Source organism: Elephas maximus, chromosome 3 (genome assembly GCF_024166365.1).
Source record: "Elephas maximus indicus isolate mEleMax1 chromosome 3, mEleMax1 primary haplotype, whole genome shotgun sequence".
In the NCBI taxonomy this organism is placed as follows: Eukaryota; Metazoa; Chordata; class Mammalia; order Proboscidea; family Elephantidae; genus Elephas; species Elephas maximus.
In genome coordinates this window covers 61,150,671-61,167,757 of record NC_064821.1, presented here as the reverse complement: position 1 = coordinate 61,167,757, position 17,087 = coordinate 61,150,671, and the positions used below count along the sequence as shown (strand labels likewise).

The 17,087-nt window shown below is 39.9% G+C and overlaps 1 protein-coding gene across 8 annotated transcripts in view; it reads left to right on the top strand.

The window, feature by feature from the left end:
- The window catches only part of EIF4G3 (eukaryotic translation initiation factor 4 gamma 3), a 381,417-nt gene that overhangs the window by 306,396 nt on the left and 57,934 nt on the right, over positions 1-17,087 (top strand). For all 8 annotated transcript variants that reach the window (XM_049878174.1, XM_049878170.1, XM_049878168.1 and 5 more), the window contains 2 exons: positions 11,248-11,394; positions 11,800-12,036. In XM_049878174.1, coding sequence (XP_049734131.1) covers positions 11,248-11,394; positions 11,800-12,036 — 384 coding nt within the window. The remainder of the gene's footprint in view (positions 1-11,247; positions 11,395-11,799; positions 12,037-17,087) is intronic.

Sequence of the window (17,087 nt, the reverse complement as noted above, 5' to 3'; positions counted from 1 at the left end):
CCCCAAAGAAATTCTGAGACACACAGAATCATATTTAGGAATATTTATTCATATATTGGTTTTAATAATGAATAATACGAAACGACTGAAATATGCCTAAACAGGACAATGACAGTATACCACAATTTAACTGATTACCAACATTGTATGAAAAGGAAGGAGGCCCCAGATAAGCAAAGCATTACTGAAGAAAAAGAACAAAGTAGGAGGCCTCACACTACCTGATCTCAGAACCTACTATACAGCCACAGTAGTCAAGACAGCTTGGTACTGGTACAACACATAGACCAGTGGAACAGAATCGAGAACTCAGACATAAATCCATCCACCTACGGCCAGCTGATCTTTGACAAAGGACCAAAGTCCATTAAATGGGGAAAAGACAGTCTTTTTAACAAACGGTGCTGGTAAAACTGGATGTCCATCTATAAAAAAATGAAAGAGGACCCATACCTCATACCATACACAAAAACTAACTGAAAATGGATGAAAGATCTAAATGTAAAACCTAAAACAATAAAGATCATGGAAGAAAAAACAGAGGCAATAGTAGAGACCCTAATACCAAAAAACCAAACCCAGTGCCGTCGATTTGATTCCGACTCATAGCAACCCCATAGGACAGAGGAGAACTGCCCCATAGGGTTTCCAAGGAGGGCCTGGCGGATTCGAACTGCCAACCCTTTGGTTTGCAGCCATAGCACCTAAACACTACGCCACCAGGGTTTCCAAAGACCCTAATACATGACGCAAATACAACACAAGCCATAAGTAACAATATACAAACACCAGAAGATAAACAAGATAACTGGAAACTCTTAAAAGTTAAATACTTACGCTTATCAAAAGATTTCACCAAAAGAGTAGAAAGAGAACCTACAGTCTGGGGAAAAAAATTTGGCTATAATGTATCCAACAAGGGTCTGATCTCTAGACTCTGTAGAATACTTCACTCCTCAACAAAAAGACAATTTAAAAATGGACAAAGCGTATGAACAGACACTTCACCAAAGAAGACATTCACGCAGCTAACAGACACATGAGGAAATATTCACAATCACTAGCCATTAAGAGAAATGCAAATCAAAACTACGATGAGATACCACCTCACCCCGACATTACTAGCACTAGTCAAAAAAGCAGAAAATAACAAATGTTGTAGAGGTTGCGAGGAGATTGGAACTCTTAAACACTGCTGGTGGGAATGCAAAATGGTGCAACCACTGTGGAAAATGATATGGTGCCTCCTTACAAAGCTAAAAATGGAAATACCATATGATCCAGCAACCCCACTAGGAATGTATCCTAGAGAAGTAAGAGCTGCCACACAAATAGACATATGCACACCCATGTTCATTGCAGCGTTATTCACAATAGCAAAAAGATGGAAACAACCTAAGTGCCCATCAACAGATGAATGGATAACAAATTATGGTACATATGCACAGTGGAATACTACACAATGATAAAGAACAATGATGAATCCTTGAAACATCTCACAACGTGGATGAATCTGGAAGGCATTATGCTGACTGGAACAAGTCAATCACAAAAGGACGAATTTTGTATGAGACCACTATTATAAAAACACAAGAAAAGGTTTACACACAGAAAAAACAATTTTTGATGGCTACAAGGGAGGGGAAGAGTGAGGAGGGGAGATCACTAACTACATAGTAGACAAGTGTTAACTTTGAAGGGAAAGACAACACACAGTGTAGGAGAAGTCAGGACAACTTGACCATGACAGTCATGGAAGCTTCCTAGACACATCCAAACACCTTGAGGGACCAAGTTACTGGAACTGAGGGCTGAGGACCATGGTCTTGGGGGACATCTAGGTCAATTGGTGAGTAGCATCTGTGGTCTTAAAAAGCTTGTGAGCGGCCATCTAAGATACATCTGTTGGTTGCAGCACATTCGGAACAAAGGAGAATGAAGAAAACCAAAGATGAAAGGAAAATATTAGTCCAAAGGACTATTGGACCGCATGAACCAGAGCCTCCACCAGCCTGAGCCCAGAAGAACTATATGATGCCTGGCTACCACCACAGAGGGCGTTGACAGGAATCACAATAGAGGATCCCAGACAGAGCAGGAGGAAAATGTAAAACAAAATTCTAATTCACCAAAAAAGACTGGTCTGACAGAGACTGGAGGAACCCCCGAGACTGTGGCCCCCAGACACCCTGCTAACTCAGAACTGAAGCCACTTCTGAAGTCTACCTTTTAGCCAAAGATTAGACAGGCCTATAAAACAAACAATAACCACACATGGGGAAAGTGCTTCTTAGATCAATCTAGTATACGAGACCAAATGTACAACACCTGCCCAAAAGCAAAGACAAGAAGGAAGGGACAGGAAAACTGAGTGAATGAACACAGGGATCCCGAGGTATAAAGGGAAAGGGGGAGAGTGCTGACACATTGCAGTGATTGCAACCAATGTCACAAAACAATTTGTGTATGAATTTTTTAATGAAAAACTAATTTGTGCTGTAAATTTTACCTGAAGCCAAATAAAATTTATTTGGTCAAATGAGTAATATATATATAGCAGTTAAAATTAATGAAGTTATGCTAAATATATCAGCATAATCAACCTCAAAGACAGTACTGGATAATATAATACAATTTAATAATATAGTACGATATGCAAAGTAATAATATCCATCGACTACATATGTAATAAAATTATGACAGAAATGGGATTAAGGAAAAGTACACACAGGTAAATAGTAACTGGTGATAATGACTGCTCTTCCATGGAGGACAATCAGGAAAGCTGGTAATATTAAAAAAAAAAAATTAAAAGGAATTACTAAGGCTAAGGTCCTAGAAAAAGCGGAAATCCAAAGAAGACAGACATTTGGTGATGTTTCCCCTGTGGACAATGCTGAATCTGGAAAAGGCAACTAAAAAGACTTGAACAACTTGTTTTTCAAAGACTTGCTGGACTAGGGAGACCAAAGTGGGGGCCAGGGCCTGCAAAAGAAGTGATGGAAAAGGCTCTAGTAAACTCCCCAGTGTTTTAGGTTAGGATCCCAAAGGACCACATGCTTAGAATAACGGTAAACTAGAAATTGACCTGCTCTCACAGGGACTGTCTTAACATCAAATCATCTCAGTCTTTTAATTTGGATTATAGTGATTTCAGATTGCTAGTGTCCCCAATGTATCTTCAGGAAGAAGCAAAAATCCTTTTTAGAGACTATAATACTAGACTTCAAATTATTTCTGTGAACAGTTTTTTCTTTTTTTAGTCGAAGTCTTCAAGTCTCCAACACACAATTAGAAATAATCAGGCACACAAGCAAAAAAGATACCATGAATGAGAGCCAGCAGAAGCAACAACAATAAAAATGTCCCACAGAGGCACCAGATACTGGCTTTATCCAGCACAAACTTTAAAATGGCTATACTTATGTTTAGGAGCTGTGGTGGCACAGTAGTTAAATTGATCAACTGCTAACTGGAAGGTTGGCGATTTGAAACTACCAGCAGCTCCATAAGAGAAAGATGTGGCAGCCTACTTCCGTAGAGATTTACAGCCTTGGAAGCCCTCTGGGGTCACTGTAAGTCAGAATTGACTTGATGACAATGGGTTTGGTTTTTGAGTATACTTATTATGTTAAAAGTGACGAAGACAAGATTGAAAATTTCAACAGAAAACCGAAAAGTATTAAAAAGAACCAAGTAGGAATTCTAGAACTGAATATTTAATAAATGAAATTAAGAATGGATGGGTTTAATAGCAGATCAGACACAGCCAATGATAAAAGTTATGAACTAGAAGATAGGTCGGTAGAAAATAGCCACAGCGAAGGACAGAGACCAAAAGACAAAAAATACAAAAGAAAGGGTAAAACCGGAGAGGATTCTGTAAGAAGGTCTAACTTCCCTTTAATTGGAGTCCCAGGAGGAGAAGGAAAAAAATGGAAAAGGACAATAGTTGAAGAGATAATGGGTCAGATATTTTTACATCTGCGGAGATAGTAAAGCCACAGTTCAAAAGACACCCTACAATCCCTGAGCATCTATTTTAAAAAGAAAAAAAAAAAAAAAAAGCTGTATCTAAGCTGGTAAACATAAAGCTATTAAGAAAAAAAGATAAAAAATAGCCAGAGTGGGGAAAATAATACTAAAAAGAACATTAATTAGTCTGAAGATTTTTTTTGTTGTGCTTTGAGTGAAAGTTTACAAATCAAGTCAGTCTCTCATATAAAAATTTATATACACTTTGCTATATACTCCTACTTGCTCTCCCCCTAATAAGACAGCACGCTCCTTCCATCCACTCTCTCTTTTCATGTCCATTCAGCCAGCTTCTGACCCTCTCTGCCCTCTCATCTCCCCTCCAGACAGGAGATGCCAACATAGTCTTGTGTCTACTTGATCTAAGAAGCTCACTCCTCACCAGCATCGTTTTCTATCCCATTGTCCAGTCCAATCCCTGTTTGAAGAGTTGGTTTTGGGAATGGTTCCTGTCTTGGGCTAACAGAAGGTCTGGGGACCATGACCACCAGGTTCCTTCCAGTTTCAGTCAGACCATTAAGTCTGGTCTTTTTACGAGAATTTAGGGTCTGCATCCCACTGTTCTCTTGCTCCCTCAGGGGTTCTCTGTTGTGTTCCCTGTCAGGGCAGTCATCGGTTGTAGCTGGGCACCATCTAAGTACTTCCGGTCTCAGGCTGATGTAGTCTCTGGTTTATGTGGCCCTTTCTGTCTCTTGGGCTCATAATTAACCTTGTGTCTTTGGTGTTCTTCATTCTCCTTTGCTCCAGGTGGATTGAGACCAATCGATGCATCTTAGATGGCTGCTTGCCAGCGTTTAAGATCCCAGACACCACTCTCCAAAGAGGGATGCAGAATGTTTTCTTAATTGATTTTATTATGCCATTTGACTTAGATGTCCCCTGAAACCTTGGTCTCCAAACCCTTGCCCCTACTACGCGGCCTTCAAAGCGTTCAGTTTATTCAGGAAACTGCTTTTGGCTTAGTCCCTTTCTGCTGATCTCCTGTACTGTGTGTTGTCTTTCCCTTCACCTAAAATAGTTATCTACTATCTCATTAGTGAATACCCCTTTTCCTCCTTCCTTCCCTGCCCCCTCTCATAATCATCAAAGAATATTTTCTAGCCTGAAAATTTCTTAATCAGGACATAAAAATCACTAACTACAAAGGGATAAATTGGTAAATTGGGCTACTATAAAATTAAGAACACTATTCATCAAAAAATGTCATTAAGGGAGTAAAACTGCAAACTGAATATTAGGAGAAGATAATTGCAACACAAAAATTCGATAAAGGGCTTATCAGATAATTTTTTTTTTAATTACTACAAATCAAAAAGAAAACTCAATTTTGGGTGGATGGGAGACTTGCACAAACATTTCACAAAAGAGGTTATCCAACAAACATGACAAGGAGATGCAAAACAAAACCATGCAGTTTCCTCTAGTTCAACTAGGAATTATTGAGAAGGCCTGCAAGACTCCACAAACAGCAAAGCTTTTGACTAGAATTTAGCACTTTTCTTAGGAGGAAGACAACTGATTTGAGTGGCGCACAGAGAAGAGTGGACAAGAGAAAATATCCTGTATCTAAATCTGTACCTAAAATTTTAAATGGGAATAAGTGTAAATTTAAATTTCTGTGCTCTTGTTTTAATCGTCATTTAAATGAAAATCCCTATCTTATCCTGAGGGGCCAGTCCCTGGAGAAAGATATCATGCTTAATAAAGTAGAGGGTCAGCGAAAAAGATGGAGACCTTCAACAAGATGGATTGCAACAATGGGCCAGCGATAGGCTTAAACAGTGATGATTGTGAGGATGGTGCAGGACTTGGCAGTGTTTTGTGTTGTCGTACGTAGAGTCACTGTGAGTCAGAACTGACTCTACAGCACCTAATAACAGAACCCTACTAGAATGTAAGCTTTTTTAAGGCAGGGACTTTTCTATTTTGTTCCCTGCTGAATTCCCACTGCCTAGATGGTTCCTGGCACATAATAGGCCCTCATATATTTTGTGAGTGAGTGGGTAAATGCAAGAACAACTAACCAATTTAAAAGTTCCTTTCAAGTGATCCAGTAGGCTGCCATCTCTTCAGTAGAATTCTCATACTGACCTTTGATACCATTGACATGGCAGGTTGAGTTTTTTTTTTAAGCATCTTTAAAAGACTGTGGCAGTTCAGATCCACCAGCTGCTCCTTGGAAAACCTATGGGACAGTTCTGCCCTGTCCTATAGGGTTGTCTCTAAGCATGAATCAACTTGATGGCCATGGTTTATAAGGCTGCAGGATTTCAGTATATGTCTCTGAACTTCCCAGCAAATTCAGAGTTTATTTTATGCCCTAAGATTATACCTTTTACAAAACCTTTATTACTTTTTATCTCTGCTGTGGTGGTCATGTGTACCTCAGGTCTGAAAAATGGCACTAAAGGTGGAATTTTGAGCACTCCGTCCTGTTATGCTAGACCCAGGGCTTTTAGTATTGCTGCTTTATGTGCCTCAAAGCAAGATGTGAAAAGAATGACAGGACTGAGAATAGTAAAGATACTTAGAGACCAGAAGAGTCACAAATACCATCAGAAAATAAAGCCTGGAATTACTCACAGACTTGAAAACTCAGTCTTGGGCAACAGCTAATGGATGGAGTCACTTGGGGGAGGAGGGACGTGCACATGGCCTGATGGAAAATAAATGGTTTGAAGAAAAAATGGATACGAAATGACTAACCCTTTCACGTAACTTGACCCTTTTTTAATCTTGTGGGCATCCCACAGCACTACATACACCTTCAGGTATATCTAATAGAGATGCATTTTGATAGATGTGTTCATAGTACATGCGGAGTATGTTTTGTGCAGTTTTCACAGGTGGCTCACTAAGAGCACTGATAGACATAACCACTGAAAGAGGTAGTAGTATGTCACTGTGAACTCAAGAGTTGTATTCGAACAACTGCTTTATTGCTGTTCACTTCATATTTAAGAGTAAACTATTCTGGAGAAACCAGGACTTTAGAGTTAGCACAGAGGTGCCACTTGCTTACATTGCACTAATTGTTCCAAGTATTTTGCCTCAAACGAGAAGGGCAAAATGGCTTCTGGGCCATGGGTTACTACTAGCATCTTCATGTTCTGAGGCAGCATTGAGAATCCCGAGCATCCTGAGCAAGGCTTGGGCTTATCCTTCTACTTTCTGATCTCCCATTTGAGTACCATAGTTGGAGGTTCTTTATGACCCACACAGAGCCCTGGTGGCACAGTGGTTAAGAGCTATAGCTGCTTACCAAAAGGTCAGCAGTTTGAATCTATCAGCCACTCCTTGGAAGCTGTATGGGGCAGTTCTACTCTGTCCTATAAGGTCACTGTGAGTCGGTTTGGATTGGTTTGGTTATGACTCACATAACTGACGACCCTCAGTGATTCTCTGGGAATTTGATCCTTTGGGGATGAGAGGTATCTACCCTCAACACTAGCAAATACGTAAGCAGTACAGGTCCTGCTGCGTGAAGAAAATTACTACTCGATGCTGACAACATTCATATCCAAGATCGCTGGCTGACCTGTGTGTGAACAGGTCTCATAGAGCTCATATCACACTGTTAGTTTATTACTGTGTACAAATAAAAAGGTAGGTGCTCTCCAGTGAATCTAGCTTACCAAGCAGCCTTACTAAAATATTTTGATTACTTTGCTCCCGGAGAAAAGGAAAGCATCTCCCGAACAACCCATTTGAAACACTGATATTTCTTAGTTTTGATCATGGACTGTTACTAAATGAAAATCGTAGTTGTCTAAAGAGATCTTTTTCATGCTGCTACACATCACTTTTCATTTTCGTTAACTGTCCATGATCACATTTCCAGGCATCTACCTTGTCTGCTGTTTGTCCATTCTTCGTGTTCTGCTCCAGCTAACCAATTCCAGCATATCTTCTTACCAGTCACCATCCAGTCCATGATTTAATCGTGTCATAATTTTGTTGGAATTTATCATCTCTTAAGTATAAAAAAAAAATCATGAATCAGCGATCTCAGGATATGTTCTCACTGGCCCGTTTCCATAGCCCTGCCAACCATTCCCAGAGAGCATCAAGATCACCTTCAAAGAAAAGTCTTTAGGGGGCTGTGTAGCTAGGCATTTGTTCCTTTAGAAATGTATACACTTTCAAATCTGTGGCCATTCTGCTGATTGTTCTATTTTAATACTTCCATGTGAGTATATCTAAAAGGCTGTTGTGTGATCACATTTCTTTGTGTCCTGTGCCTGTGAAATTTCCCTTAACCATCATTCTGGGATAGCAGATGTTCCTATCTCTTGTTCTTTGTGGTTCTTTTCCTGTTACTTAGTGAGCAAACTTTGCTTACATACTTTTTTTTTTTTTTTTTAACATACTTTCCTTAATAGCTATGTTATTACAATATAGATTACTATTAATTTTTAATCATAGGCATGTCAGATACAGCTCCAGGTGTTTAAGTATAACTGTATTCTGTTTTGGGTGTCCTTACTATGTGTCCAGCCAGTGTCGTCGAGTCGATTCCGACTCATAGCGACCCTATGGGACAGAGTAGAACTGCCCCATAGAGTTTCCAAGAAAGGCTATGTGTCAGCCACTATTATTTGCTTTGCCTAGACTATCTCTTTTAATCCTCCCAACAGTCCTAAGAGATGGATGTTATCATCCCCGTTTTAGAAGGAAATGGAGGTTTGGTAAAGCTGAGTAACTTGTCTAGAGTCACATGGCAGAGCTGGAATTCACTATCTCCACAGCTCTTGTTTCAACAGCTATTTTTCTATTGTCCCTCAACCTGCAATCACTTGAAGAATCACTTTAACAGATGAGGGCTACTAAGGCTCGATGAGTTGCTTACTGAAGTTCACATGGCTGATTAGTTACTGAGCTGGGATTCAAACCCTGAAGGGCTGGGATTCAAACCCTGATTTTATGATTCAAGATTCCAGCACTCTTTCAATTTCAGTGTCCCAGCACACCCCAGTTACAGCTTACTTGTCAGTGACAGTTACAAAGCTTCCATCAAATGTTGTTTCATTGAATACTCAAAGCTACCTCCAAGTTAGACAGATGTATTGTGCCGCTCTTGTTTTAGATGATGAAACTGAAACTTGGGTTAAAAGAGTTGCTTTTGTTTATATAACAAGTAAGCAAATCTTCTGAACTGTAACCTAGCTCTTTCAACATATATAGCATATACAAAAGGTGTGAAAGCTATGCCTTGCCATTACAAGTTGTATTTATTTTATCTTGCAAGCTTTTTTTTTTTTTTGACTAATTTTAACTCTGGTTTCTCTCACTATATGGCTGTGGTGGCTTAGATTTTCATATTGTTGCCTAAGTCCCTCCATTTTCTACACAGTCAGTCTAATGCAGGAAACATCTCTTTGGGCTGATTGATTGTAGCACAGGCTTTTTTATCTTATTAATCAATTACATTCTTAGTGTTAATATGCCAAGAAGCTGGATAGGACTTTTTGCCTGGTTTAACTCGTGTTGCCATAAAGAAGCAAGTTGGCTATAACTGCTGATTTGTAGAACCTTTAGTTTGTTCTGGAACCTGATGCCATTTTGGTGCTCTTTTTTATGCCAGTCTGCTTGTGGGTATACTTCTTGGTTCTATTTTGTATTGCTTAATTAGTGCACTTACTAAGTGTTCTGTGTCCTATGTAGTAGAATATAGAGACTACTTTTGACTCTCGCTTTTGAAAACCTTTGCTTTGTGTCATGTGTTGTTCTTTGAAGGCTGATAAACTCTTGGGCCCTCCTCTGTGTGCGTAGAGAAGGTCCGACTGTGAAATGATCTGTAAAGCAAAACCCACTGCTGTCCAGTCGATTCCAACTCTTAGTGACCCCGTGGGATTTCCAAGGTTGTAAATCTGTACGGAAGCAGACTGCTACAACTTTCGGCTGCAGAGCCACCCGTGGTTTCGAAACTCCGACCTTTCAGTTGGGAGTCTCTTTCATTTTTGCAGCCTGAATTTGGAAATCAGGATATGTTGGCTTTTCTGTGATTTTCTAAAAAAGTTTTTGATGACCTTTTCCTCTTCCTAAGTTAACATTTCCTACAGAAAAGAAATAGGTAACACTTGGTCCCTTGGTTGATTAGAACTGGACTTATTAAATGACCTTTCAGAGACCGTGGGTTAGTGTGCTCTCAGTTAAAAATATTAACGTGCAACCATTACAAAATGTTAGCTATTTTATAAGCATAAATGCAGTACGTTCTGTTTTCCCTGTGTTCTGCCATTAAGCCAAGACCAAATATATATTTCAGAACTGTGGGAGCCACTTTGTGATTTCAGAAAAACCATTTTGTCTTGTTAGGCAACAGCTATTCAAAATTGTGTTCAGGGGTATTTTATCTATAAAATCAAATATTTTAGTCAGATAGAAGCACTACTGCCGTCTGCTCTTTTTTTATTCTAAGCACACTTATAAAAGTATCCCTGTGTTTGGTTATAAGTAACCTTGGAGACATGAGCTATTGCAGTTACCAGAAGGTAATTATTATTGGATTTGGATGGCAACCTTGTAAGCAGTTTGCCTCCAAGTGACCTCTCCTTCTCCACTCTGTCTTTCTGTATATAAAAAGAGTGTTCCTAAAGTGACCATTTGTTAGGCTGAACTTTTAGAGAACAAGTTTTTTTTTTTTTTTTTTTTTGCACATAAGATATAATCAGTAAACATAGTGTATTGGTGGTCAAGGAGAGTTACTAGCATTATAATATTCTGACATTCCCCTTAGGAAAATATATCTCAAAAAATCCTCAAATGTCCCCCTTTCTGCCTTTTGTCTAAAGATCTGACCTGTAACAGTTTTTTAATGGCCATGAAATTCTCACTCGTTTTATGGTATTTCTACTTGTTTCTTTAAACCTAAGTACTTAAAATGGCATTAAGAAAAGACAAAAGTAATAAATAACCCTACAGAGTTAAAAGTACAGGGTTATAGTTATAATGATGTCAGATGGATTTCAAAGTGGCATGACCATAACAGATGCAGCACAAGGAATATGTATCTTTTCTGGCTAAAATTCAAGACAGATCTTGCAATTTAATCATGAAATGCCTGAAGCTAAATTGTATACCTCTTGTAGAATGCTTCCCTGTGATTCAGTCAGCATTATTGTGCACAATAAAGGAAATAAATATTTTGAGAAAATCTTTGAATGTCTTTAAGTAATCTTTCTACTTTTTCATTTTCCCATCTGGATGCAGCTGAAAGTACCCATGGCAGACAAGCCTGGAAACACAGTGAATTTCCGGAAGCTGCTACTGAACCGTTGCCAGAAGGAATTTGAAAAAGATAAAGCAGATGATGATGTCTTTGAGAAGAAACAGAAAGAACTCGAAGCTGCCAGTGCTGTAAGTATTTTCACAGAAAGACAGTGCTTGTGCACTTTAATGTTATCAAGTAGAAGTCTCATGAAGTCAGCTACAGCAATCCGTACTATTTTAAGAGAGGCCTGTAGCCTTTTTTTTGTGTAGAGATACAATATCCATGTTTTAGTGGAATGTGTCCTTCCCTTTAGGAGAGTTAGTGCAATAGGTTAGAGCAACTCAACCCTCTAAGCCAGAAATGAGCTCTAGAAATCTCCTAAAAATGGATGCAAACTTTTGGATGTAGTTCATACCTTCTTTTAGATTCTCGAAGGGGTTGCCTGACTCCTAGAAAGGGTAAGGACCATGAATCTAAGTGTATGTTCTTAGCATCTTTTGTACAATACAGCTTTCATCATCAAGATTCTGTTTTTCCTCCTTACACAACAGCCAGAGGAGAGGACAAGGCTTCATGATGAACTGGAAGAAGCCAAGGACAAAGCCCGGAGGAGATCCATTGGTAACATCAAGTTTATTGGGGAACTCTTTAAACTGAAAATGCTGACTGAGGCCATCATGCACGACTGCGTGGTGAAGCTGCTAAAGAACCATGATGAAGAATCACTGGAGTGTCTGTGTCGCCTACTCACTACCATTGGCAAAGACCTGGACTTTGAGAAAGCAAAGGTAAAAATCCAAAATCTCACAGACCTTCAGCAAGGCTGTTGGTCACTTGAAAAAGAGCTAAGACTATCAACAAAAGAGTTCCATTTTGCCCCATCAGTCTACCCACCCATTGCTATCAAGTCGATTCCGACTTATAGTAACCCTATAGGACAGAGTAAAACAGCCCCATAGAGTTTCCAAGGAGCGCCTGGTGGATTTGAACTGCCAACCTTTTGGTTAGCAGCCATAGCACTTAACCACTACACCACCAGGGTTTCCCCCCATCAGTCTAGGCTGTTTATTTTTCTTCTTTTGCCTGTTCTCATTGCCAGTATTTGGCCATAATGCTTCTTACCACATTTCCATTACATTTGTGGGTTGTTCAAATTATTTCTCCCTCATCCTTTTTCTTCTGCCATGATCACTTCACGGGTCGTTTGTATAGATAGCAGATTGTGGGCAGAAATAAGCCCGAGGATAATACAGAAATGAGGAAGTCCCAATAGCTCCCTTAAGAAGTTTATGCTCTAGTTAATGAAATAGCTATCTAACTATAATACAAGAAATTATTAAAACTGCTACAATTCAAACATAACATGGCAATGTCCAAAAAAGAGGTGGGGGCATTAAAAATGCTTCAAAGAAACAATGTCAGAAACGTTCCATAATATTTGAATCAGCTAGTTTTCTGTTTGCCCATGACAGAAGACTCCAAATAGCAGCAGCTTCTACATAATTGAAATTTATTTCTTCTTCATGTAAACAAAAATTTGGAGATAAGTCTGTGGCTGGTCTGGTGGCTCAAAAGTCTGAAATAGTTCTGATAGCTCAGAGATCAAGAATCCAGATCCTCCAGCACAACTAAATGGTGCCTGGCTACCACCACTGACTGCTCTGACAGGGTCACATTAGAGGGTCCTGGATGGAGCTGGAATAAAATATGGAACAAAATTCAAACTCACGCAAAAAAAGACCTGACAGAGACTGGAGAAACCCGAAGGGTATGGCCCTGGACACCCTTTTAACTCAGTACTGAAGTCACTCCTGAGGTTCATACTTCAGGCCCATAAAACAAACAGTAATACATGTAGCTGAACCATGTATACTAGACTAAATGGGCACACCAGCCCAAGGGCAAAGACGAGAAGGCAGGAGGGTACAGGAAAGCTAAACACATGGAAATGGGGAACCCAAGATCAAGAAGGGGAGAGTGTTGATGTGTCATGGGATGGCAACCAGTGTCACAAAACAATATGTGTATTAATTGTTTAATGAGAAACTAATTTTGCTCTGTAAAAAAAAAAAAAACACAATTTAAAAAAAGAATCCAGATGCTTCCAGCTTAATATTCTACCGTCACTAAGGTAAGGACCACAGCATTCAGTGTGGATTATACCTCAACATAAAGAAAACAAAATCCTCACAACTAGACCAATAAGAACCATCATGATAAATTTGCATTACCTTTCTCAGCAGAGAAAGTGGGAAAAGGGGCAAAGGACACAGCCATTTCTATCTTAAGGAACTTCCCAGGGAGCTGCCATAGGATATTTCCACTTGATCTCTCAGCCTGAACTTGGTCACATGACCATAGCCAGCTGCCGGGAAGCCTAGAAAATGTAGTCTTTATTTTGGAGCATCATAAGTTCAATTAAAAATTATACCACATTACTTTTTAGCTATAAAATTGTTATTCCTAGGCAATTTAAAATTCTATATGGTAAAGGAGAATGAAGAACATCAAGGTCACACGATAACTAAGAGCCCAAGAGACAGAAAGGGCCACATGAACCAGAGACCTACATCATCCTGAGACCAGAAGAACTAGTTGGTGCCCGGCCACAATCGATGACTGCCCTGACAGGGAGCACAACAGAGAACCCCTGAGGGAGCAGGAGATCAGTAGGATGCAGACCCCAAATTCTCACAAAAAGACCGTACTTAATGGTCTGACTGAGACTAGAGGAATCCCGGCGGTCATGGTCCCCAAACCTTCTGTTGGAACCATTCCCGAAGACAACTCATCAGACATGAAAGGGACTGGACAGTGGGTAGGAGAGAGATGCTGATGAAGAGTGAGCTAATTATATCAGGTGGACACTTGAGACTGTGTTGGCATCTCCTGTCTGGAGGAGGGATGGGAGGATAGAGAGAGTTGGAAGCTGGCAAAATTGTCACGAAAGGAGAGACTGGAAGGGCTGACTCATTAGGGGGAGAGCAAGTGGGAGTACGGAGTAAGGTGTATATAAACTTATATGTGACAGTCTGACTTGATTTGTAAACGTTCACTTGAAGCTCAATAAAAGTTAATAAAAAAAAAAATTCTATGTGGTAAAGATCATAGAAGAAAAAAATAGAGCAACGCTGAGGGCCCAAATACATGGCATAAATGCAATACAAACCATAGCTAACAATGTACAGACACCAGAAGATAAACTAGATAACTGGGAGCTCCTAAAAATAAAACACTTACACTCTCAAAAGAGTAAAAGGAGAACATAGAGATTGAGAAATAATTTTGTCTATGACATATCCAACAAGGGTCTAATCTCTAAAATCTATAGAAAACACCTCAACAACAAAAAGACAACCAAATTTAAAAATGGGTAAGGAATAAGAACAGATACTTCACTAGAGAAGATATTTAGGTGGCTAACAGACACATGAGGAGATGCTCACAATCATTAGCCATTAGGGAAATGCAAATCAAAAATACAGTGAGATATTATCTTACCCCGACATTACTGGCACTGATCAAAAAACAGAAAATAACAAATGTTGGAGAAGTTATGGGGAGATTGGAACTCTTATGCACTGCTAGTGGGAATGTAAAATGGCACAACCGCTGTGGAACATGACACGGCACCTCCTTAAAAAGCTAGAAATAGAAATACCTTAGGATGCAGCATTCCCACTCCTCGGAATATATTCTAGAGAAAGAAGACCAATCACATGTCTAGATACATGCACACCCATGATCACTGCAGCATTAGTCACAGGAGCAAAAGATGGAAACAGCTTAAGTGCCCACCAACAGATGAATGGGTAACAAGTACAGTACATACACACAGGGGAATACTGCACAAGGGTAATGAATAATGATGAATCCTCAAAACATCTCACAACATGGATGAATCTGGAGGGCATTTTGATGGTTACAAGGGAGGGGAGGGGTAGAAAGGGAAAATCACTAACTAGATAGTGTTGTTGTTGTTGTTGTTAGATGCCATTGAGTCAGTTCTGACTCATAGCAACCCCACGTACAATAGAACGAAACACTGCCCAGTCCTGCACCATCCTCACAATCGTGCTTCAGCCCATCGTTGCTGCCACTGCGTCAGTCCATCTCATTGAGGGTCTTCCTCTTTTTCTTTTTTTATTTTACTTTAGATGAAGGTTTACAGAACAAACTGGCTTCTCATTAAACAGTTCATACCCATATTGTTTTATGACATTGGTTAACAACTCTACGACATGTCAACACTCTCTTCTCAACCTTGGGTTCCCTATTACCAGCTTTCCTGTTCCCTCCTGCTTCCTGGTCCTTGCTCCTTGGCTGGTGTGCTCCTTTAGTCTCATTTTGTTTTATGGGCCTGTCCAATCTTTGGCCGAAGAGTTAACCTCAGGAGTGACTTCATTACTGAGCTGAAAGGGTGTCCGGGGGCCATACTCTCAGGGTTTCCCAAGTCTCTGTCAGGCCAGCAAGTCTGGTCTTTCTTTTTGAGTTAGAATTTTGTTCTACATTTTTCTCCAGCTCTCTCCAGGACTCTGTATTGTGAGCCCTCTCAGAGCAGTCTGTGGTGGTAGCCGGGCACCATCTAGTTGTACTGGACTCAGTCTGATGGCTGTGGTAGATGTGGTCCATTAGTCCTTTGCACTAATCTTTCCCCTATATCTTTAGTTTTTTCATTTTTCTTTGCTCCCAAAGGGGTAAGACCAGTGGTGTATACTAGATGGCCGCTCACAGGCTTTTAAGAGAGGGTCTTTCCCCTTTTTCTTGCCCCTCTACTTTGCCAAGCATGATGTCCTTCTCTAGGAACTGATCCCTTCTGACAACATGTCTAAAATATGTGAGATATAGTCTTGCCAGCCTTGCTTCTAAGGAGCATTCTGGTTGTACTTCTTCCAAGACAGATTTGTTCATTCTTTTGGCAGTCCATGGTATGTTCAATATTCTTCTCCAGCACCACAATTTAAAGGCATCAATTCTTCTTTGGTCTTCCTTATTCATCATCTAGCTTTCATATACATAGGAGGCGATTGAAAACACCATGGCTTGGGTCAGGCACACCTTAGTCTTCTAGGTGACATCTTTGCTTTTCAACACTTTAAAGAGGTCTTTTGCAGCAGATTTGCCCAATGCAAGTTTATCATGATGTTTTCTTATTGGTCTAGTTATAAGGATTTCGTTTTCTTTATGTTGAGGTGTAATCCACACTGAATGCTGTGGTCTTTGATCTTCCTCAATAAGTGTTTCAAGTCCTCTTCACTTTCAGCAAGCAGGGTTGTTTCATCTGCATAATGCAGATTGTTAATGAGTCTTCCTCCAATCCTGATGCCAAGTTCTTCATCAAATAGTCCAGCTTCTAGGATTATTTGTTCAGCATATAGATTGAGTAAATATGGTGAAAGGATACAACCCTGATGCACACCTTTCCTGACTTTAAACCATGTAGTATCCCCTTGTTCTGTTTGAACATCTGCCTCTTGATCTATGGACAGGTTCTTCACGAGCACAATTAAGTGTTCTGGAATTCGCATTCTCTGCTACATTATCCGTAATTTATTATGATCCACAGAGTCCGGTGCCTTTGCATAGTCAATAAAACACAGGTCGACATCTTTCTGGTATCATCTGCTTTCAGCCAGGATCCATCTGACATCAGCAATGATAGCCCTCATTCCATATCTTCTTCTGAATCTGGCTTGGATTTCTGGCAGTTCCCTGGCTAGGTAGCTGTCTTCCAAATTTCTTGGCATAGATGAATGAGTACTTCCAGCACTGTATCCATTCGTTGAAACATCTCAATTATATTTGTCAATTCCTGGAGCCTTGTTTTTTGCCAGTGCCT